This window comes from Pelecanus crispus, chromosome W, assembly GCF_030463565.1.
Source record: "Pelecanus crispus isolate bPelCri1 chromosome W, bPelCri1.pri, whole genome shotgun sequence".
NCBI lineage: Eukaryota > Metazoa > Chordata > Aves > Pelecaniformes > Pelecanidae > Pelecanus > Pelecanus crispus.
The window spans coordinates 18,583,754-18,608,638 of NC_134675.1; the positions used below are offsets into that span (position 1 = coordinate 18,583,754).

At 44.4% G+C, this 24,885-nt stretch overlaps 1 protein-coding gene across 1 annotated transcript; it reads left to right on the plus strand.

The window, feature by feature from the left end:
* The first annotated feature begins 1,613 nt into the window (after positions 1-1,613).
* Positions 1,614-22,714, plus strand: LOC142596468 (amyloid-beta A4 precursor protein-binding family A member 1-like). Its single transcript, XM_075725589.1, has 7 exons — positions 1,614-1,697; positions 1,792-1,863; positions 17,289-17,468; positions 18,243-18,455; positions 21,419-21,538; positions 22,141-22,281; positions 22,643-22,714. The coding sequence occupies exons 1-7, from the start codon at positions 1,614-1,616 to the stop codon at positions 22,712-22,714; spliced, it is 882 nt and encodes a 293-aa protein (XP_075581704.1).
* Positions 22,715-24,885: the final 2,171 nt, after the last annotated feature.

Consider the following 24,885-nt stretch of genomic DNA (forward strand, 5'->3'; position numbering starts at 1 on the left):
GGCGACTATGTCATAGCTATCCTGCTGCACAAGGGCTTCCAGCACCTCCTCTTTGTTGCCCATGCTACGTGCATTGGTGTACATGCACTTGAGCCGGGCTATCGATTTTGCCCCCAACGTTGCCATGCCGCCCCTGGGCTCCTCACTAGTGGGCCCATTTATATCCCCTTCCCCCTTCAAACCTAGTTTAAAGCCCTCCCAATGAGTCCCGCCAACTCATGGGCGAGAATCCTTTTCCCCTTTGGAGACAGCTGATCTCCATCAGTCGCCAGCAAGCCCAGTGCCATGTAAACCTCCCCATGATCGAAAAACCCAAAATTCCACTGATGGCACCAGCCTCTGAGCCACCTGTTAATCAGGTGAGTTTTCCCATTCCTTTCGGCATTCTTCGCTGCCATTGACGGGATTGAGGAAAACACTACCTATGCTCCCGATCCTGCGACCAATCGCCCCAGTGCCCTGAAGTCCCTCTTCATTGCTTTAGGACTTCTCTCTGTAATCTCATCACTGCCATCCTGTACAACCAGCAACGGGTAATAATCGGAGGGCCTTACGAGGTCGGGGAGTTTCCTAGTAATGTCCCTAACCCAGGCCCCAGGGAGGCAGCAGACTTCCCTGTGAGATGGGTCCGGACGGCAGATTGGGCCCTCAGTTCCCCGCAGGAGGGAATCACCCACCACAATTACCCTCTTTTTTTTCTTAACGGGGGCAGTCGTAATCCGTGGGGTTGACTGACTGGCCCTCGGCAACCCCCTGGCTGGACCTTCGCCTTCACCTCCCTCCCTGCTTGCCTGGCCCTCAACTTCCAGAGCCCCATATCTGTTATGTAAGGGCAACTGGGAAGGTGAGGGAGGCCGGGAGGGGATTCGCCTGCCTCCCCCGGCAGGGACCTGTTTCCATTTCCCCCCGTCTCTTGGATCCCCTCCTTCTTCTTGCCGGCAAGAGGGTAGGGGATCCTCTGCTCCTTGTGGGGCCTCTGCCCTGCTGCCTTGGCCCCAGGGATAGTAGGGTGCGGCTCCACCAGTCTATCTCTTTCTCACACTCCCTGATACTCCTCAGCCTTTCCACCTCCTCCTTCAGCTCTGCCACCAGGCTGAGGAGATCATCTACCTGGTCACAGCAAAGACATTTGCCGTCTCCGCTGCCCTCCGGTACAAGCGACAGGCTCAGGCACTCCCTGCAGCCAGCGACCTGGATAAGAAGAAACAAGAAGAAAATTTCTTAAAGAAGAAATAACTTGTGCAGTAGCTCTTGGTCCTGTCTGGACAGGACCAGCTGTGCAAAATGTGCTCTGCACTGCAGACAGGGAGCATGGCCTCACCTGCAGCCTCTGGCAGAAAACACCAGGAGAAACCTGAGGTCGACCTCTAGGGTTTTGGAGCCGGGGGTATCAAGGATCCGAGGCACACTACACCCCGATTGAAAAAGAGATACTAGCAGCATATGAGGGGGTTCAAGCCACTTCACAAGTTGATGGTACGGAAGCATATCTCCTCTTGGCACTGCGATTGCCCATGCTACACTGGATGTGCAAAGGAAACGTCCCCTCTATACATCAGGCAACCAGCGCTACATGGAGTAAGAGGGTAGCGCTGATCACACAACAGGCTCAAATGGAGAACCCCAACTGCCCAGGAATCCTGGAAGAGATCATGGACTGGCCAGAAGGCAGAGATTTTGGAGCATCGCCTGAGGAGGTAGCTCATGCCCAAGAGGCACCACCATATCATTAGATATCAGAAGATGAAAGGCATTATGTTTTGTTTACTGATGGATTCTGTCATGTTGTAGGAAACCATCGGAAGTGGAAGGCTGCTGTGTGGAGTCCCACACAACAAGTCGCTGAAGCCATTGAAGGAGAAGGTGAGTCAAGTCAGCTTGCAGAACTGAAAGCCATCCATCTGTCCCTGGAGAGTGCTGAACGAGAAAAGTGGCCAGTACTCTGTCTCTATACTGACTCCTGGATGGTGGCTAATGCCCTATGGGGGTGGCTACAGCAGTGGAAGACGACCAATTGGCAACGCAATGTAGTCCAAATGCAGTGCCTATCTTAGCATGTTTTCAAGGTGGCTGAAGATCACCAATATCCCTAATAGGAGGTAGTGTATGATCAAAGGTACAGCCTGTAAAAATGTTTTTTTCAGGCACTTAAGGATGCTCTCAAAATTCAATAACATTATCCAGATAACCTAGGAGTCCAGGCTGGCTTTGAGAGCACTCTTTGAAAAGTGTTGGGTACCAGTGCATCTGTATGGCACACTTTTGAAACAGTGCAATTAATATTGGGAGACCTTCACTGTCCCGATGCAGGGAGATATGCTTTGAAAGCTGAGAGCAGAAAATATCTTAGGATTATAGGCAAATTCAGGTTGAAAGGGCCCTCAGAAGGTCCCTAGTCCAACCTCCTGCTCAAAGTAGAATCAGCTATGAAGTCAGACAAGATTTCCAGGGCTTTGTACAGTTTGGTTGTGAAAATCTCTGTACTGGGTTTACATGGCAAGGTTTTTGGTAGCGGGAGGGCTACAGGGCTGGCTTCTGAGAGAAGACACCAGAAGCTGCCCCCATGTTGGACAGAGCCAGTATCAGCTAGCTCCAAGACAGACCCACCGCTGGCCAAAGCTGAGCCAGTCAGCAACATTGGTAGTGCCTCTGTGATAATATATTTTAAAAAGGGTAAAAATCTGCTGCGCAGCAGCTGTGAGAGAGGAGTGAGAAAATGTGAGAGAGGAGTGAGAAAATGTGAGAGAAACAACTCTGCAGACACCAAGGTCAATGAAGAAGGAGGGGGAGGAGGTGCTCCAGGCACTGGAGCAGAGATTCCACTGCAGCCCGTGGTGAAGACCATGGTGAGGCAGGCTGTCCTCCTGCAGCCCATGGAGGACCATGGTGGAGCAGATATCCACCCTGCAGCCTGTGGAGAGCTCACACAGGAGCAGATATCCACCCTGCAGCCTGCGGAGACCCCACGCAGGAGCAGGCTCCTGGCAGGACCTGTGGCCCATGGGGGACCCACGCTGGAGCAGTTCTTGAAGGACTGCAGCCCATGGGAAGGACCCATGTTGGAGAAGTTCATGAAGGACTGTATCCTGTGGGAGGGATCCCATGCTGGAGCAGGGGAACAGTGTGAGGAGGAAGGAGTGGGAGAGATGAAGCATTATGAACTGACCACAACACCCGTTCCCCATATCCCTGCATCGCTTGGGAGGGAGGAGGTAGAAGAGTTGGGAGAGAAGTTGAGCCTGAGAAGAAGGGAGGGGTGGGGGAAGGTGTTTTTAGATTTTTTTTTCTTATTTCTCACTATCCTACTCTGTTTTTAATTGGCAATAAATTTAAATTAATTTCCCCAAGTCGAGTCTGTTTTGCCCATGATGGTAATTGGTAACTGGTGTCCCTGTCCTTATCTCGACCCACAAGTTTTTTGTGGTATTTTCTCCCCCTGTCCTGTTGAGGAGGGGGAGTGATAGAGCAGCTTGGTGGGCACCTGGCAGCCAGCCAAGGTGAACCCAGCACAACCTCTAAGGACAGAGATTCCACAACCTCTCTGGTAACCTGTTCCAGTGTTTGTCCACCCTCACAATAATTTTTTTTTTCTTATGTTCAGACAGAATGTCCTGTATCTTAATTTGTGCCCACTGCCCCTTGTCCTGTCACTGAGAATCAGTGAGAAGCATCTGTCTCTGTCTTCTTTATTCCCTCCCATCACATATTTATTCATATTGATAAGATCCCCCTGAGCCTTCTTCAGGCTAAACAAAGAGAGAGAGAGTATGAGAGTATGAGGCTGAGAGGCTTTCTCAGCCTTTCCTTGTATGCCAGATGCTCCAATCCCTTAATCATCTTAATCATTTTATGGTGAAAAAGGTTTTCTGTGTATCCAGTCTGTACCTCTTTTGTTTCATTTTATGCCCGTTAGCTGTCATACTCCCACCATGAAACACTGTGAGGAGCCTGGCTCCGTCTTCTTGATCTCCTGATACATATTGGAAGGCTACTGTTAGATGTCCCTGAAGCCTTCTCTTCTCCAGGCTGAACAAGCCCCGTTCCCTCAGCCTCTCCTCATAGGGCAAGTGCTCCAGCCCCCTGACCATCTTGATGGCCTTCTGCTGAACTCACTCCAGTTTGTCAATGCCTTCCTTGTATTGGGGGGGGGGGGGGGCAAAATTGGATGTGGTAGTCTAGAGGTGGTCTAATGAGTGTTGAGTAGAGAGGAAGAATAATTTCCTGCAATTTACTGCTTATGCTCCTTCTAATCCAACCCAGGATGCTGTTGGCCGCCTTTGCTGCCAGGGCACACTGCTGGCTCATGTTCAGCATTGCTGTCTTCCAAGACCCCCCCCCCCCGAGCCTTTTCAACAGAGCTTCTCCACAGCTAGTCAATCTCCAGCCTGTTTTGTTAACCACACAGCTGCTCGCTCACCTTCCTCCCCGCAGTGGGATGGAGGAGAGAATCGGAAAAAAAAAGTAAAACCCGTGGGTTGAGATAAAGGCAGTTTAATAGGACAGCAGAGGAAGAGCAAGTAACAATAATAATAATGAAAAAAGAATATACAAAACAAGTGATGCACAATGCAATTGCTCACCACCTGCCGACCGACACCCAGACAGTTCCCGAGCAGCGATTGCTGCCCCCTGGCCAAGTCCCCCCAGTTTATATACCAAGGATGATGTCATATGGTATGGAATACCCCTTTGGTCAGTTTGGGTCAGCTATCCTGCCTATGCTCCCTCCCAGCTTCTTGTGCAACTGGCAGAGCATGGGAAGCTGAAAAGTCTTTGACTAGTAGTAAGCAGTACTTAGCAACAACTAAAACATCAGTGTCTTATCAGCATTATTCTCATGCTAAATCCAAAACACAGCACTATGCCAGCTACTAGGAAGAAAATTCACTCTATCCCAGCCTGTCGTGGTTTAGCCCCAGCCAGCAACTAAGCACCACGCAGCCGCTCGCTCACTCCCCCTACCCCGATGGGATGGGGGAGAGAATCGGAGGAGTAAGAGTGAGAAACACTCCTGGGTTGAGATAAGAACAGTTTAATAATTGAAATAAAGTAAAATAGTAATGCTAATAGTAACAGTATAATAATGATAATAATAATAATGATACACGAAGCAAGTGATGCACAATGCAATTGCTCACCACCCACCGACCGATATCCAGACAGTTCCCGAGCAGCGATCGCTGCTCCCCGGCCACCCCCCCCCAGTTTATATACTGAGCATGACGTCATATGGTATGGAATAGCCCTTTGGTCAGTTTGGATCAACTGTTCTGGCTGTGCCCCCTCCCAGTTTCTTGTGCGCCTGGCAGAGCATGGGAAGCTGAAAAAGTCCTTGACTAGCATAAGCAGTACTCAGCAACAACTAAAAACATCAGCATGTTATCAACATTCTTCTCCTACTAAATCCAAAACACAGCACTATGCCTGCTGCTAGGAAGAAAATTAACTCTATCCCAGCCCAAACCAGGACAGTATCCACCCCCTTATTCTATACCATCTACGTCATGCACAGGCCCTCCCCTTTCCAATGTGTTCTAATTAATCACCACCGCTTTCCCTATCTTGATATACACACAGATATCATTCCCTTCGTCTATGGCCCATCCCTCTAAAATGTCCATTGAGTTCATTTAGCCCATGACTTTGGGTTCCATCTGTTATCACAGTCTTTCAGAGCAGGAGAGGTGGTGTGCAGTGTTGGACTGTTGCATGCTGAAGTCAGTTCTCATTCCAACATGGTTTCATCAAAGTTCATTTTCATTAAGCTGGGCAATTCTTACTGCAATACCATTGATGCGGCATATAGCAATCATAATATATAGTATTATATACTTAATACTAACCTACTATATTATTATATTAACATGCAGTTAAGAGATAACATATAGTTAAGAGATAACATACAGTATTATAAAGCAATTAATATTATACAATTCAGTTCATTGGCTATTTTCACCCAAAATCAAATTCCCTTGAGGTACACATTGGGCTTCCCCATCTTTATATTTCAGCCATCGTTCACTATACCCAAGGGACTTGAACTGCTTGGCTTGCTTGATTGCGGCGCATGTTTCACATTGATGAATAACCTGTGCAATACTGTCCATAGTTAAGTCCACCCCTCGATCACGAGCCCATTTATACGTTGCATCCCTTCCTTGATGGCCTGAGGCGTCATGGGCCCACCGAGCTATAAATAATTCACCCTTATGTTGCCAGTCCAAATCCACCTGAGCCACTTCAATCTTAGCAGTCTGATCCACCTGCTGGTTGTTTTGATGTTCTTCAGTGGCCCGACTCTTAGGTACATGAGCATCTACATGACGAACTTTTACAAACAGGTTCTCTACCCGGGCAGCAATATCTTGCCACAATGCGGCAGCCCAGATGGGTTTGCCTCTGCGCTGCCAGTTGCTCTGCTTCCATTGCTGCAGCCACCCCCACAGGGCATTTGCCACCATCCATGAGTCAGTATAGAGATAAAGGACTGGCCACTTTTCTCTTTCAGCAATATCTAAAGCCAGCTGGATGGCTTTCACCTCTGCAAACTGACTCGACTCCCCTTCTCCTTCAGCAGTTTCTGCGACTTGTCGTATAGGACTCCATACAGCAGCTTTCCACCTCCGATGCTTTCCCACGAGACGACAGGATCCATCAGTGAACAGGGCATATTGCTTTTCATTTTCTGGCAATTTATTATACAGTGGGGCCTCTTCAGCACGTGTCACCTTCTCCTCTAGTGATATTCTAAGGTTTTTTCCTTCTGGCCAGTCCATGATCACTTCCAAGATTCCTGGGCGACTGGGGCTTCCTATTTGAGCCCGTTGTGTGATCAATGCAACCCACTTACTCCATGTAGCATCAGTTGCATGATGTGTAGAGGGGACCCTCCCTTTGAACATCCAGCCCAACACCGGCAGTCGGGGTGCCAGCAGGAGCTGTGCTTCAGTACCAACCACTTCTGAAGCAGCTCGAACCCCTTCATATGCTGCCAGTATCTCCTTCTCAGTTGGAGTATAGCGGGCTTCGGATCCTCTGTATCCCCGACTCCAAAACCCTAGGGGTCGACCTCGAGTCTCCCCTGGTGCTTTCTGCCAGAGGCTCCAGGTAGGGCCATTCTCCCCGGCTGCAGTGCAGAGCACATTTTTAATATCCTGCCCTGCCCGGACTGGCCCAAGGGCTACTGCATGAACTATCTCACGTTTAATTTGTTCAAAGGCTTGTTGTTGCTCAGGGCCCCATTTGAAATCGTTCTTCTTCCGGGTCACTTGATAGAGAGGGCTTACGATCTGGCTGTAATTTGGAATATGCATTCTCCAAAAACCCACAACGCCTAAGAAAGCTTGTGTTTCATTTTTGCTAGTTGGTGGGGACATAGCTGTTATTTTGTTGATCACATCCATTGGGATCTGACGACGTCCATCTTGCCATTTTATTCCTAAGAACTGGATCTCCTGTGCAGGTCCCTTGACCTGACTCTGTTTTATGGCAAAACCAGCCTTCAGAAGGATTTGGACTATTTTCTTTCCCTTCTCAAAAACGTCTTCTGCTGTGTTGCCCCACACAATGATGTCATCAATATACTGCAGATGTTCTGGAGCTTCACCCTGTTCCAGTGCCATCTGGATCAGTCCATGGCAAATGGTGGGGCTGTGCTTCCACCCCTGGGGCAGTCGGTTCCAGGTGTACTGAACACCCCTCCAGGTAAAAGCAAACTGGGGTCTGCACTCTGCTGCCAAAGGGATGGAGAAAAATGCATTAGCAATATCAATTGTGGCATACCACTTAGCTGCCTTTGACTCCAGTTCGTATTGAAGTTCTAGCATGTCTGGCACGGCAGCACTCAGCGGCGGTGTAACTTCGTTCAGGCCACGATAGTCCACTGTTAGTCTCCACTCCCCATTAGACTTTCGCACTGGCCATATGGGACTGTTAAAGGGTGAGCGAGTCTTGCTGATCACTCCCTGGCTCTCCAGTCGACGAATCAGGTTATGGATGGGAATCAGGGAGTCTCGGTTGGTGCGATATTGCCGCCTGTGCACCTGTTGCACCTTGGGGGTGGGATCCAAATCTAGTCAGTTGGAATGGACTTTGTATGTTTTCCAGCGAGCCACCAGACTGGGATAATTGGTCCCAGTGTGGTCTCCTTTTCTTCAGTGGTGGTGGGTGTGGTGGTGCATCCCCCCCCAAACCTTTTTTCTCTTCAACCGCTTTACAACCTCAGGGATTCCTGCCAGACCGCGACCTTGTGTAGCAAGTTGGTCAGTTAGGTGCCCCTTAATTATACCAGAAACTCCTACATGGTTGAAGCGGAGAGCGACCTTGTCCTTATCAGAAACTCTTACATGGTTGAAGCAGGGAGTGAGAACAATCAAGTTACCCCTGACAGCTTTGAAACAGAGCAGTAATTACTGACCCAGATCATGGCTCGGATGGAGATTTACAATGACTAAAGCCAATCATTTCACGATCCTATAAAACAGCAGTCCTAATTGAGGCCCTTTGAGCTCTCCTGGACTGCAGCGGGCTGCACCAGCACCTCCCTCTGAGCGGGACACCTCTCAGAGCTAGCAAACTCTCAAAGTTTGCAGAAATCGGAGGTCCATTGCCAAAGACCGACAGTGGAGCCTGGGCTGAAACCTTTCACTCCTTGAGGCTCAACCCTCGCCCGTTGAGAAATGCCAAGGCATTTGACGTGAATATTTCACTGAACTCAAGGGGAATTTTTAACAGGTATACCATTTTTTTATATATATATGTGTGTGTGTGTGTATTCATGTTTGTGTGTATGCATGTGTGAATCGGTTTAAGTAGTCTGTAGATGTATGATTTAATTACAAAGTGAGTCTTATACTGCTGTATTATCCTTATTCACATAAACCATTGACCAAGTCTGAGACGAAGATTGGACCTAGCTGCACCCAGACTCCTCTCTGGAAAGGAGTTTAGAAAGCAAGGGGGTCTATTCTGAAACTCGTGACTCAACGGGAGAATCCTCCTTATCCCCTGGCATCCACGATCTCTCTCACTCGAGTGTAACCTAATTTTCTTTTATGCACTTCTTCCATGTACTAGATATACACATATATATAATATCCTTATTCACATAAACTGCTGACCAAGTCTGAGACTAAGATTGGACCTAGCCGCACCCAGACTCCTCTCTGGAAAGGAGTTTAGAAAGCAAGGGGGTCTATTCTGAACCTTGTGACTCAACTGGAGGGTCCTCCTTATCCTCTGCATCTACGATCTCTTTGTGAATCATTCCAACTCAGTGTAACTTAATTTTCCTTCATGCACTTCTTCCATGTAGTAATAGAGTGAGCCTTGCCATCTTTGAATCTGTAACTAAGTCACTATTTTGGTCAATTTTGTCTAATCACTTTGTTAATCACTGATGACTGAGTGCTATTAAGAATTCTGCGATTTGCCACAAGTAACTTTTAAACTGCTACTAAATCAAATTGTGTAAAGTCACTCAGTCACAACAAATTAACATAATCAGCAGGATTCACAAACCTGCATTCGTGACAGTGGGGGAAGCAGAGGCCCAGTGAAGGCAGGGTTATAAATACCCTGTAGAATAGCCAGTCTCTCAAATACTGCCCCCCTCATCTATATGTTTCCATGTCACTGTGCTATCATTCCAACCAAATGGGGATGGATGCTGTGTCTTTACTGCCCTCCCGCAACCATTCCCAAAGAGAATAACTCACATTTCCATTTGCCCAAGCCCCTTTTAATCATTGTGTCACCACTGGATTTTGCGAAATTGCTCCCAGATGTGTCATTTCTTGGGGGCTCAGTTGTACACTATCCCTTCCTTGGTCCCACACTCACGGTAACCACTGTCCTATTCTCTCCCCGGACTTCTGCCAATAGGAGTCTGCCACATTCTGCAGCTCGGTCCAATTGTAATCTCACACTGATATTGTATGCTGTGGTGCCCTTGGGGTTCCTTTTGCTTTGTTAATAAGCAAAGGATGCACAGGGATTGATATATGTTTTTTGTCCTCAGACCCTTCAGTCTGTTCTTTGGCAGAGGAACCCCTGCTGTCACCATCCCAATAATCACAGGAGTAACTAACTACTCAACCCCTATGCAGTCATTGCCCAGTGAAGGCACTCTGCTGCTTCCTCACTGTGTGTACTTGGGTTTCTGGCATGTCCCCCTGTACCTGGGCTTCCAGCTAATCCAAGCACAAGCTTGTCTCCAAACTTTCCAGTTGTGTCTGCAATTCCCTTGTTTTCTTTTGCTCATTTTCCAGGGTCTCCCCTTGTACCCGGGCTTCTAGTTTATCTGAGCACAACCAGGTATCCAGATTTTCCAGTTGTGCTTGTAGTTCCACTTTATGTGAGCACAACTGGGTCTCTAGATTTTCCAGTTATGCTTCTAATTCCCTGGTTTTCTTTCATTCATTTTCTAGGGTGTCCCCCTGTGACTGGGTTTCCAGTTTATTGAAATGCAACCAAGTCTCCAAACTTTCCAGTTGTCCTTGTTTTCTTCCATTCACTTTTGTATTGGGCTTGCGTGGCAAGGTTTTGGTAGTAGGGGAGCTGCAGGGGTGGCCTCTGTGAGAAGAGAGCAGGGGCTGCCCTGTGCCTGACACAGCCAGTTCCAGCCGTCTCCGCAGCAAACCCACTACAGGCCAAAGCTGAGCCAATCAGCGAAGCTGGTAGTACCTCTGAGAAAACATATTCAAGAAAGGGCAAAATGCTGCACAAGCGGTGAGAAGTGAGGAAAAAAAAGTGTGAGAAACAACCGCGTGAACACAAAGATCAGAGAAGGAGGGGGAAGAGGTGCTCCAGGCACCAGAGCTGGTATTTCCTTGCAGCCTGTGGAAGAGACCATGCTGGAGCAGTTGGATATTTCCTGAAGGAACTGCAGCCCATGAAGAGCCCACACTGGAGCAGGTTCGTGGCAGGAACTGTGGCCTGTGGAGAATCCATGCTGGAGCAGATTTTTCCTGTCGGACTGTAGCCTGTGGAGAGGATCCACACTGGAGCATGAGAAAAGAGTGAGAAGGAAGGAGTGGCAGAAAGGAACTGTTATGGACTGACCTAAACCCCCATTCCCCATCCCCCTTGTGCCACTCAGGGTGGGAGGAAGGAGGTAGAGGAGCTGGGAATGAGGGAGTGAAGTTGAGCCTGGGAAAAAAGGGTAGGGGTTTGGGGAAGGTGTTGTTTTAATTTTTTTCTTTGTTTCTCACTATCTAAATCTATTTTAATTGTCAATAAATTAAATTTGTTTTCCCCAAGTCGAGTCTGTTTTGCCCATGCTGAGCTAATGAATTGCAGTGCCCTCATCTTCTTGCCATATTGTTCTTGACATCAAATTGTTTTGATTTGAAAGTTTGCAAAATAATGGAAGTCCAGACTCTGTGTGCTGTTGACCTTTTCAGTGCCAGAGATCATGTTTTTGTCATCAGCAAGTTTAGAGCTAGCCTGAGTAGATATAAGATACAAACAGTTTTTATTTTGGGATTGGGAACCTTTTCCTTACTGGGGCCTGAACTGGACTGCATGTAAAAACACAGCTTAGCTGTGTTCCTACATCCCCAGCACACCCCCACACCATAGGCTATGGAGTCCTCCCATCCTCTTTCCCTCCCCTTCCCCCTAACCAGAACTACACACCAGAGGGCAGTTTCATTCCACACCATGACCAGCACCCCTACACTCCACAGTGCTTCCTGCACCCAGCACTCTGGTTATGCACAGCACTGTTCCACACTCAGTTTCCTGCACTGCTCCCATCAGCTCTGCACTCATGCCATGTTGCTTTCCACTTGTAAACAATATGTATATCATTCCAAGTTTACCTTGATCACCTCACAACAAAGGATTGCACTAGTCTGCTCTTCTCAGCTGCTTCCTTGCATGGCACAGAGATCAGAGCTTTCCCTTTACATGCCTTTGTTTTTCTACCCATCCCCGCCTCTACCACCAGGTGGTAGGAGCTAGAATCATAGATTTATAGAATGGTTTGGGTTGGAAGGGACCTTTAAAGATCATCTAGTCCAACCCCCCTGCCATGGGCAGGGACATCTTTCACTAGATCAGGTTGCTCAAAGCCCCTTCCAACCTGACTTTGAACACTTCCAGTGATGGGACATTGACACCTTGCCTCCTGACACCCTGCCCCTTGACCAATATCAGCAGCGTGGACAGACTGCCGACACCATGCCCTTGACCAGTATCAGCAGCGTAGACAGACTGCCAACACCCTGCCCCCGACTGACATCGGCAGAGTAGGCAGGATGCCACCCACATTATTCACGTAAGGTATGATTCTCTCAAATCACACTACCATTGGTGGAGCCATGGGGCAGTACGACTCTTACCCACATTCAAAAGGCATTTGCACAATTGGCTGTTGCTATCAGATGACCTGGACACCAAGTGTCGCTGGCAGTCCGCCAGAGCCATGGCATCGCTTATGATCCTGTGTTAGCTGTTGGTGATCAGGTGAGTCGCCGTAGGGGCACGTTGTTGCTCATCTTTCCTACTGCCTCAGTAAAGCTTTGTTTTAGAACATGTTGTCAGACTCCATTACCATTTGGATCACAAGCATCCACAACTCCTCTGGGCAACCTGTTCCAGTGTCTCACCACCCTCATCATAAAAAAATGTCTTCCTTGTGTCGAATCTAAATCTACCCTTTCTCAGTTTAAAAACGTTGCCCCCTGTCCTGTCACTACAGGCCTTGGTAAAAAAAAAATCTCTCTCCATCTTTCTTATAAGCCCCCTTTATACATTGAAAGGCCGCAATAAGGTCTCCCTGGAGCCTTCTCTTCTCCAGGCTGAACAACCCCAACTCTCTCAGCCTGTCCTCGTAGGAGAGGTGCTCCAGCCCTCTGACCGTTTTTGTGGCCCTCCTCGGGACCCGCTCCAACAGGTCCATGTCCTTCTTGTGCTGAGGGCCCCAGAGCTGGACGCAGTACTCCAGGTGGGGTCTCACCAGAGCAGAGTAGAGGGGCAGAATCACCTCCCTCGACCTGCTGGCCACGCTTCTTTTGATGCAGCCCAGGATACGATTGGCTTTCTGGGCTGCAAGCGCACGTTGCCAGCTCACGTCCAGCTTTTCATCCACCAGTACCCCCAAGTCCTTCTCCGCAGGGCTGCTCTCAATCCCTTCATCCCCCAGCCTGTACTGATACTGGGGATTGCCCTGGCCCAGGTGCAGGACCTTGCACTTGGCCTTGCTGAACTTCATGAGGTTCGCATGAGTCCATTCCTCAAGCCTCTCAAGGCTTGTCCACTGATGCAGTCACTCCATCGTAGAAGGCCACTACATTAGTCAGGCAAGACTTGCCCTTGGTAAAGCCATGTTAAACCAAGTTAAAACAAAAACTAAACCAAGTTAACCAACTAAACCAAGTTAAAACAAAGCTATGGGCAGCTCAAGAAAAGTTCAGACAGAGCAGGCCTGACAAACTTCAGTCCTGAGGCCTTGCAAACTCAACACAAAACTATCAATGGAAATACAGTATTACAGGACTACAGGGCAACGCTTTATAGATAAAGATTTATGACTAATTAGTATTAGGAACTGCAAACAGAAAGCCTGAATCATGGACGCACTCAACATTTTATGTTCCTGCTCACAACTTGTCTGCCAGATTTACTTTAACCAGTGTGAAAGCAGCCGCTGAAACATTAGATTCTGTTTCTTATTTACAAATAAACCCAAGCATTTTCACATTTCTAATCATCTTTTTCAGATGGAGAAATATGCTATAGTTTGCTATCACCAGGCTATTGCAAAAGCAATTGGAACTGGCTCATACTGAAGGCTCTCCATTAAATTAATTGACACTGACATTAAGAAATAATGTGCATATCCTGAAAAACAGCTTCTGCACACACTGGTAGGATTTATTTTTATTTTTTTAAACTCCCCAGATAAGCAATTGCAACTGTTCCCCAAAATCAGATTCTTTTCTAGACAAAACTAGAAACTATACACAATGATGGATCTCACACACAAAAAAAGAAAAGAACATGCCAAAGATAGAAAGGGAAAAAATCTTGAGCTAGAACTCCACAGTGCAGACACTATGTCAAAGGTGACTCAAAATACCCTATTAAGCACTTCATTCAGAACTCTGCTCTCAAATTCAATGGGAACAGCATCAGACTGCAGATTTACTTCAGCTTCTTAGTGAATGATTTTCTAATATTTCATAAAACTAATGTAATGGAGGTCCCAGTTGACTGGAGGGTAGCAAATGTGATGCCCATCTACAAGAAGGGACGGAAGGAGGATCCGGGGAACTACAGGCCTGTCAGTCTGACCTCGGTGCCAGGGAAGGTTATGGAGCAGCTCATCTTGAGTGCCATCACGTGGCATGTACAGGACAACCAGGTGATCAGGCCCAGTCAGCATGGGTCTATGAAAGGCACGGCCTGCTTGACTAACCTGATCTCCTTCTATGACAAGGTGACCCGCTTAGTGGATGAGGGAAAGGCTGTGGACGTTGTCTACCTGGACTTCAGTAAAGCCTTTGACACCGTTTCCCACAGCATTCTCCTGGAGAAGCTGGCTGCTCATGGCTTTGACGGGTGTACTCTTCGCTGGGTAAAACACTGGCTGGGTGGCCGGGCCCAAAGAGTTGTGGTGAATGGAGTTAAATCCAGTTGGCGACCGGTCACAAGCGGTGTTCCCCAGGGCTCAGTATTGGGGCCATATCTGTTTAATATCTTTAGCAATGATCTGGATGAGGGGATCAAGTCCACCCTTGGTAAGTTTGCAGACGACACCAAGTTGGGCAGGAGTGTTGATCTGCTTGAGGGTAGAAAGGCTCTACAGAGGGACCTGGACAGGCTGGACTGATGGGCCGAGGCCAACTGTATGAGGTTCAACAAGGCCAAGTGCCGGGTCCTGCACTTGAGTCACAACAACCCCATGCAACGCTACAGGCTTGGGGAAGAGTGGCTGGAAAGCTGCCCAGCGGAAAAAGGACCTGGGGGTGTTGGCTGTCTCTAATCACCTCCCTGTCTTCCATATGTTTTGACAGAATTTCCAGGAGGATTTGTTCCATGATCTTACCAGGCATGGAGGTGAGGCTGATTGGTTGGTAGTTCCCAGGGTCGTCCTTATTAGCTTTTCTTATAATTGGGTGCGATATTCCCTTTTCTCCAGTCACTAGAACAGCTCACAGGGAGTAATGCAGCAGTGAGTGAAAGCTATGGAGCATCCAGTAACTTTAGGAGCAGAGCAGCCAAGAGCAAGCTATAGGCATAGGAGAGAGCCATATAGACTAGGCGGAGTGGGCTGGAAGCCCACTGAACTTCATTCATGAGATTCAACAAGGACCAATGACAAGTCCTGCACCTAGGGAGGAAGAAACCCTGGCAACAAAACAGGCTGGGGACTGACTTGCTGGAGAGCAGCTCTGCTGAAAAGGCCCTGGGGGGGGTCTTGGCAGACAGCAATGCTGAACATGAGCCAGCAGTGTGCCCTGGCAGCAAAGGCGGCCAACAGCATCCTGGGTTGGATTAGAAGGAGCATAAGCAGTAAATTGCAGGAAATTATTCTTCCTCTCTACTCAACACTCATTAGACCACCTCTAGACTACCACGTCCAGTTTTGGGCCCCTCCCCCCCGCCCCCCCCAATACAAGGAAGGCATTGACAAACTGGAGTGAGTTCAGCAGAAGGCCATCAAGATGGTCAGGGGGCTGGAGCACTTGCCCTATGAGGAGAGGCTGAGGGAACGGGGCTTGTTCAGCCTGGAGAAGAGAAGGCTTCAGGGACATCTAACAGTAGCCTTCCAATATGTATCAGGAGATCAAGAAGACGGAGCCAGGCTCCTCACAGTGTTTCATGGTGGGAGTATGACAGCTAACGGGCATACATTGCAACAAGAAAGGTTCAGACTGGATACAAGGAAAAACTTTTTCATCATGAGGACTGTCAAGCATTGGAACAGGCTGCCCAGAGAGATTATATAGTCTGTCCCTGAAGATTTTCAATATCTGACTAAAAACCCCATGTGACCTGGTCTGACCTCATAGCTGATTGCTTTGAACAGGAGGTTGGACTAGAGACCCTCTGAGGTCCCTTCCAACCTGAATGATTCTGTGATCGTGGACTGGTTCCAGTCACATTAAGGGCTGGATCTGCTCAATGGGCCAGTTGTTCCACCCTTTCCATACTTTATCCAACAGTAACTTCAAACACGGTTGTGAGAATTTTAAACGAAAGCATGGGCGAGAAGGAAGAGTAGGAAATACCATAGCATCATAGCATAGCTGAGGTGGGACAGCACCTCTAGAGATTGTCTAGTTGAACCCCCCCTGCTCAAGCAGGGTCCACTAGAACAGGTTGCCCAGGACTGTGTCCAGTTGTGGTTTGAATATCTCCAAGGATGGAGACTCCAAAACCTCTCTGGGCAATCTGTTCTGGTATTCAACCACAGCCTCACAGTAAAAAAGTGTGTTCTTAGGTTTAAGTGGAATTTTCTGTTTCCGTTTGTGCCCATTGCCTCTTACCCTGTCACTGGGCACCACTGAAAAGAGCCTGGCTCCATCTTCTTTACACCCTCCCATCAGCTATTTATACATATTGATAAGATCCCTCATGATCTTTCTCTTCTCTAGGATGACCAGTCCTAGCTCTCTTAGCCTCTCCACATATGTCAGATGTTCCAGTCCCTGAATCATCTTTGTGGCTCTGCAATGGACTCTCTCCAGTATGTCTATGTCTCTCTTGTACTGGGGAGACCAGAACTGGACACAGGACTCCAGGTGTGGCCTCGCCAGTACTGAGAGGAAGGATCACCTCCCTTGACCTGCTGTCAACACTCCTCCTAACGCAGCCCAAGATACTTTTGCCTTCTTTTAAAGGCCTTCTCATTATCTTTTAAAATGCTGTTGTGTGTTTTCTAGAAGGTGTTTTTATTTTTTACTGATGGCTTGACTTTGTGCCAGAAGTGAAAACTAGCACAGGCTAGAGCTCAAGTTCTCCCTCTGGAGCCTCAATTTCAAGTAATGCAATGGGTATACCTTTATGTTAGCAGTAGTTAGCTGTGAAAGGAAGGCTTTACTTGTGTTTCTTAAGTGTAGTTACTTGTTCAGCTGGGTTCACTGCATGGATGACTATGTTGACGTTCTGTTTTGCTTTTTTAATTATTACTTTAGGTTCATTTTTTTAAAAAATTATTGCAGTTCCTTTACTTGTAGGCATAAACCATTTTGTAGCATGTTTATAACAGAGAAAGTGTCAGTGAATGAAACCATTGGAATGATTGATGTTCTTCTTTTCTTCTTTGGGAATTACTACAGGCACAGCTGATTGCACAGTCTATAGGTCAAGCATTTAGCATGGCCTACCAGGAATTTCTGAGGGCAAATGGAATCAATCCAGAAGACCTAAGCCAGAAGGAATATAGTGACTTGCTCAATACCCAGGACATGTACAATGATGACCTGATTCATTTTTCCAAATCTGAAAACTGCAAAGATGTATGTCTCTGCTTTTTTTCCATAACACCATTAAGCTCATGTATCCTGAATTCAGACCTATACTGGCAACAATTAGAAAGCTATTAGTGCTTCCAATAAATAACCTCACTGAGGTAATTTCTATCCTTCCCAGTAGGTTTATCCTGTGGGCAATTCTGTTTTAAGAGCAAGCAGTGAACCCTAAATTTATCAATAGTTGAATGATTTACTGTCTCTGTGGGTTCTTTTTATCAAACAATTTTCACATTTGAGACATTACATGTCAGTGAAGTGAATATACAGTAGACAGTATAAAATTTTTGGAGGCACTGAGGTTGATAAGAGTGGTTGACCCCAGGTTTTAAAAGGTTATATATTTGCTGCTGGTTTTATTAATAAAGATGAAGTAGTGTAACACTGCAACACACAGGTAATTGTTTCCGAAAACACAGTCACAAGTACTTTAAATCCCTCCCTGACTTAGTTCTGTCCACCGAAGTCCATCATGCCAGGGTTTCTTCTATAGAAGCTCCCTCCAGCCATATGAACAGATGAGTTCTATTTGGGGGGGATTTTGAATTAAACAAAATCTCTAGTTATAATGTTATTTGATGGTTGAAGGCATTTAAACTGTGTTAAACTATATAGCCTGTTGTGTTTTGCCTTTGAATAAGAAAGGCATTTTGCGAATGAGAAGCCTGTGTTTGTTTATATGGAAATGTATGGGGGGTGGGTTCATCAGTTCCATAGATAAGAAAAAAGCTTTTGTTTGAAACTCTCTTTCTTATGATTCAGGTTTACATTGAAAAGCAAAAGGGAGAAATTCTAGGTGTAGTGATTGTGGAATCTGGCTGGGGATCCATTTTGCCTACAGTTATCATAGCCAACATGATGCATGGAGGACCAGCAGCGAAGTCTGGGAAACTAAATATAGGGGACCAGATCATGTCAATTAATGGGACCAGTTTGGTTGGCTTACCACTCTCAACATGCCAGAGCATTATAAAGGTACAGAGAATATTCCTGGATACTACATGTTTTAAAACCTTTCTTGGAGTAGTGGGAGAGCAAAAAAGTATAGAACTATTTGTTGTTTGTTAACTTTGATCTTGTGCATTTTATAGCAGTTTCCTTTTGATGACCTTAAAGTAGAGGGCAAATTCTGTTTTACCTATTTTCTGAGCCCTGAGAAGGGAGCTATGCATTTAGCTGCTTAGACCAGGGCACGGTGCAGGAATTCAGGCCCCAAGGGAATATTTGGATCCAAAAGGAAGATGTCTGTTACTATCTGGAGGCACCTAAACTTCATAGGACAGTCTGAGACATCGGTGTCTAAAACCTGCATTGGTGCAATTTTAACCATTTAAATGATTCCTGTGTTCTAGTTTCTAGAGAACTGAGTAATTTTTTAAAAAGCTTGGTTTTTTAAAACATATTTTAACATTTTTCTAAACTTTGAATTTAAAAGAAAAATTAAGCCTATTTATTTTCTGTAGAAACAACTTGAGTGTATTGGAAAGTATAATGTTTCTTTGAACTTGGCTAAATGGTGGGGTTTTTTAATTGGAAGAACTTTCTTTTAATTGACATGAGAGCATGTAAACGCACAAGGCAGGTGAGTCAACTGGAAATTAAGAGCCTCTGGGGTAGATGCAACATACAAGAGAATGAGTATTTAAACATCAAAGTTTCAGGAGGGGGAAAGATGCAGCCTTTGAGAATGTTGGAAAGTCAGCTAAATTGTCTTCTGGGTTACCTATTGAAATAGTCAATCACCACAGAACTGCTGCACAGTGTAGCATGTAGACATGCAATGTAATGCTATATAGGACTATAGAAATCCTTCCATGTCCCTGCTGGGTAGTAGTGTTCTGCAGTAAAAAAAAATCTTTGTTTAGTAATTCACAAAATAAATATGTCTCTGTTGCCCATGGATTCCTTTCTTAATGCTTGAACTAAAGAATTCTCTATAAAGATCTGATATTCTGGTTTCTGAAAATATAAACACTGTGCACTGACAAGTAATAGATATTTAAGTCTCTGAGACCAACCATTCTGGATTCAGTGAATTCAAATGATATCTTGTGAATGCAGTATATTAAAACCTTGGTAACAGCGCTCTTTTTTTTCCTGAAGCAGAAAAAACCCTTAAGTATCTCTGTGCCAACTTCAGTGGAACAAAGCTCACCACCCTTCATGTTATCAGCTTTGCCATACTTGTTTTCTATCCCATATCAGTTTTATTTCTAAAAATGATGTATGCTTTTCTCATACAGATGGACTTTTGCTATGATGCGTTAAGAATCTTCTGTACTTTCTCAAAATGAAAACAATCAAAAAGTTAGCTTTGCTGTCTCCTGCCTTTAGAGGCCTTTCTACTCCTTTTTCATGGATACATGAGGCTGTTGCCAGAGGAACTACTAGCCATTTATCTTTCTGTTAAGAAGGTAGTCGATGCATTTGCAGGTCTTTATAGCCATGCATCTATAACTGTTTATGTAACATTTTTGGATAACACAAATGAACCCCCAAATGAAACATCAGTCACCCAAGTATATATTTCAATGTTACAGAAATATCCTAAGGTTGTAAACTTTTTTAGTATGCTATAAGGACTCCTATGAAAAGATAAGCATTTTATATAGATGAGGAGAATATCTTGCAAGTACTTCACATAAGGTTATTTTTAAATTAGAGATGTAAGCCTTGCTGCTAATTGACTATAAACCATTTAGAAACTGACAGATCTAGGAAGAAACTTTCCATATGTGATGGTTATTCCCTAACTGTATTATGCTACTTATGTCTTTTTCAGAAGCATCTGGTGCTAACTACTATCAGAAACAGATTCAGGGACTGTGCAACTGTCATGTCCAGGCAGTTAGAAGCATTGCCTTTTCATCCCAGCAGAATGTCAGTCTCGAGTCAGTACCAAGTCTAGAGTTAGGCTCAACAAAATCAGCAGCAGTAAACTGCATGTAGAGACATCAGTATATTACCTTAGCTGTTATAGGAGTTATTTTTCTGAATGAAATCCTAATCTTGTTGAAGTCAGTGGCCGGCAACCCATTGTTTTCAATGGGACCCATATTTTACTTTGTGCATATGAAAGAAATTCAAAAACAGGCATTGGAATTGATAAATGTTAACATGATTGAAGCTTGAAGCTACCGTACTCTCTACATAGCATCTTTCCCATATGGGTTCTGTTTATTAAAGGCTAAATGTGTGTAAATGCAACATTTAAGAGTAATGTGTGTTCAGTTCTATATGTTGTATAGAAAAAAGTAATCTGACATTGGAGTTTGATTTATCTACAAGAAACAGCTCTGTACGCTTGAATATGTGTAATGGTCAGACTCTACAATTATCTCCCCTTTTATGTTTGGGTTTCCCTTCTTCATTTAGTTGTTCTGGTAGCAAAGATTTAATGGTTAATGTGATAAATCCAGTTTAGAAGGGAGGGGTAACGTAAATGTGAGTATTGCTATTGCATAGTATACAAGGACTTGATGTTTGCATTACAGAATTGAATACAACTACACCAGAAAAGCCACTTCTTTGTAACTATCTATCTTAGCTGCACATTTTAAATTTCATTTCCCAGCCAGAATGTTTGGCAGTTTTCTGGTCAACTGCATAGTCCTGCTTTTTATTTCCTTTGCTTCCTTTAGAACAATAATTTGTGTTCTCAAATGAAGAAATTGCCAACAGAAAGCTAGATTTCTTAAAACAACCACATGAGCTTCTTGACAAGAAGAGATTTATACTGCATCATTCAATTCACTGAGCATTCTGTTGCTTGTGTCTGGTATTCAGGAATCCTGTTTCATAATGATACATTCAAACAACTGCTTATTCAGGGCTATTCCCATGTTAACATTCTAAGTATTGTTTTTCCTAGTGCTCATGTTAAATTGTTTCACCCCATCTTTGTCAGCATTTTTCATGGTGATGGTTATTTTTTGCAGGGTTTGAAAAACCAAGCCCAAGTTAAACTGAATGTAGTTAGATGTCCTCCGGTAACCACAGTCTTGATCAGGAGACCTGACCTCAGATACCAGTTAGGCTTCAGTGTACAGAATGGGATTGTAAGTAGCTTCCAGACCTTCTGGTGATGCTTTTACATATGTTAAAGCTTACATATGTAATGAATTGTATTTTTTCCCTCACTGCAGCAGGGGCTCAGTACACATTTTAAGTCTAAAAGCTGAACTGGTCAAAGTTCAAAAGTAGGAAAATAAACTTTATTTCATAGCTTTAGCATCAATCAGAGGAGTTAAAAGGCTGGTTTAGGTTAAAGAAACAAAAGTGTATCGAGAAGGCTGCTTTCAGTCTGTATCATTTCTGTCTCTGACCAAACCATTGTATATGGTCTCAAAAGAAATAGTCTGTCTCAATGCAAGGCTTATGCAATTTGAGCTTTTTGCAAACTATGGTTCTTCATACACTCTTAAATTTTCAAACCATGAAGTAACAAGTATAATATGGATAGCTTTTGGTGGATGGTTTCTTTTGCTTTTTGAAGAGAATGTGTAGTACTCAATTGCTAATAAATGTTACTTTGAATCAGTGATCCACTACATTTTAGACTTTGTTGCAAACACATGTATTTAAATATTGAATTATCGTTTGTGGTCAAAAGCCTCTGTTCCATATCAAAACTGTGATAATTTTGTCCTCTCCCTTCCAGATCTGTAGCCTTATGAGAGGAGGCATAGCAGAGCGAGGAGGAGTGCGAGTTGGCCATCGTATCATTGAAATCAATGGGCAGAGTGTTGTAGCAACACCTCATGAGAAAATTGTTCACATTCTCTCAAATGCTGTTGGTGAGGTAGGAGCAAGCAGTGTGCCTAGACAGCATTGCATATTTCATCATCATTGCCTCTTTTGGGTTGTTAGTGTTCAAACATAAATACTAGAAGTGAGAGTGAGAACCACCAAGGTTTTTCTTATTATTGAAGTGTCCACAACTTCAGATAAAATTGAGATGGTTGGTAGATACTCAACACCTTAGAGAATCCTTTTTCCCCAGACCTTAGTATGGATATGAAAATTCTCAGGCTTTCCTTTTCCCTTCTGTCCTATGTTATCTCAGCTAGTTTCTTCCCTAGTGCTCCCTGGGTTATGGACACTCATGTTTTTGGTAGCATGCCTAATAGGAGCATTGATTAACATGTCTTATTATCTTCTAGATTCATATGAAGACCATGCCAGCTGCTATGTACAGACTGTTGACTGCGCAAGAGCAACCAGTTTATATCTAAGGCTGACACCTCACCTTCACAACATGCATGAAGGATAGTTTTCCTCATTACTGCTTCTGTTTCTAGTGCTGCATTTGTGTCTGCAGATACATTTCTCTCTCTCACCAACATTTGCTGTGTATAGAGGGGGAAGGAAAATATAACCATGAGACTTTTTGGTTGCATCTCTATACAAGTAAAGCTTTATGCAACTCCACACACAGAGTAAATAGCAGCAGCAGCAGTGTCCATGGTAAGATTCACAAAAAAGAAGACTTAGATGCCTATGAAGAATGAGTAACTGATGCTGTCATAAAACCCATTGTTCAAATGCACACCCTTTAATTTCTGTTCTTCAGGATAGTAGAACCCCAAAAGGTGCTCTGTGAGTTGGTACAGACAATGCAATTTTGACATGTTTCAGCAAATAATTCAGGAGATATGATTTTTTTGCAGTTGGGTCCACCAGGTTTCTAATTTTTAAAATACTTGTTTTTCAAATGCAATGTGTCTTGTATATGCCCATTTCAGAGGTTAAATGAGGGGGGGAGGGGAGTGATCTCTAAATATCCAACAAGAGTAATATTGAGGGGCTCTGCTGAGAAGCTATACATTCTAAGCTCTTAATTACAGATTTGGTGCACACAACTGTGTGCTTGTGTATAGTGACATTTTTGAATTGTGCTTGATATTTATGAAGCTTGAAAATAATAGGTCTGCACACTGTTCTAATAATTTTGTTACACTGAGCCAGTTAAAAGTATTTTTTGTTGAAAGACATCTAGTTTTTATTGACATTTTTCTTTAGACATAAATGGGAGAAGTAAAGGTAAGGTGGGAATAAAAGTATTTATTTATTTTGTTATATAAGTTAATTTGTGATTTGTTTTTCCATATGACACAGATGATGTGTGAGTACTATATGGATTTGTATGAAGAAGAAATGTAGAGATGTATGAAATGCAGGATTTAACTGTTCTATAACTTATATCAGGGACAAAGGGGGAAAACAGTAAAAGAATAAAGCAGCTGATGGGTCTTTTTCCTCAAGAAGAAAACATTCCATTTTGTGTAGCTACATTCTGTCTGTGCTGCATACTGCTGTTTACACTGAATTTGAACCATATATTTAGACCAGGCTGATGCCTTGAATTTTCTGAAAGCAACAGTTTCTGCCATGTCTTATTGTGATATAAAGGCTCAGTGTGATTAAAAACAAGGCCAGAACACATATGGAAAAAAAAAAAAAAAAATCCCATCCTTTTTGCTTGAAAATGGTGTGATGCTTATAGCCATTAGTTTCTCAATTACTGTGGAATGGACTGTGCAGTGCATTGTGTTTGGAGACTAGTAATGATACCTGGACTTTATTCCAGAGATTTCATGGATGTGTGTGTACACATGCACACTTCTGTTGATGAGAGCCATGAAAACTCTGGTTTTATCTGAGCACTTGGTTTCCATCTGTGGTCAGAGGTTTATTGTTGCCTTTCAGAAACCAGACATACATGGGCTGAACAGAGAGAGAGAAAAAAAATAAGCTTTATATTTCAATGGGCAGTAAGGGAGATAATGGAACAGAGCATAAGCTATAAGTAAGTGAATACATTTTAGTTTGAAAGTAGTGTACAATGACTTGATTTACTGCAGTTCTTGTTGTTGCATAAATTAATCTCAATCTCTGGAATAGCACATTTTGCAAGCAAATGGTATTAGTATTCCAGGTTAGTATTTACCTCTGCTATCAGACTGATGTAAATAGATTGTGAATGACTTGTGATTAGAGATTTTAATTGTAGACATCTGGCTTATGGAGATCATTTGAAATTTTTCATATCTTCTTATAAATATAGTAATCTATCTAAATATGATATATAACCATATACTATTTAGTAGGTTATGTACAGTGCAGCCTTTCCATAAGTTGCCTGAGAAAACTCAACAGTCTTGAAGACAGTTATCACACTTCTGATTCCTGCTGTGTTTTACACCCTCAACTTCACTTGTTTTTGTGGTTCTGTCCAACTCATGTTGAGGGGTCTTCCTATTGACTTCAGTGGGAGATGAAGAAAACCTAAGCACACAAAAAATTGAATCATTGAAAACAAGGCTGTTTTCTTGCAATCAAGCTTATACCTAGTTATAAGCACCTGAGTACCTAACCCGTTGACTTCATGGTGAACAGATGCTTA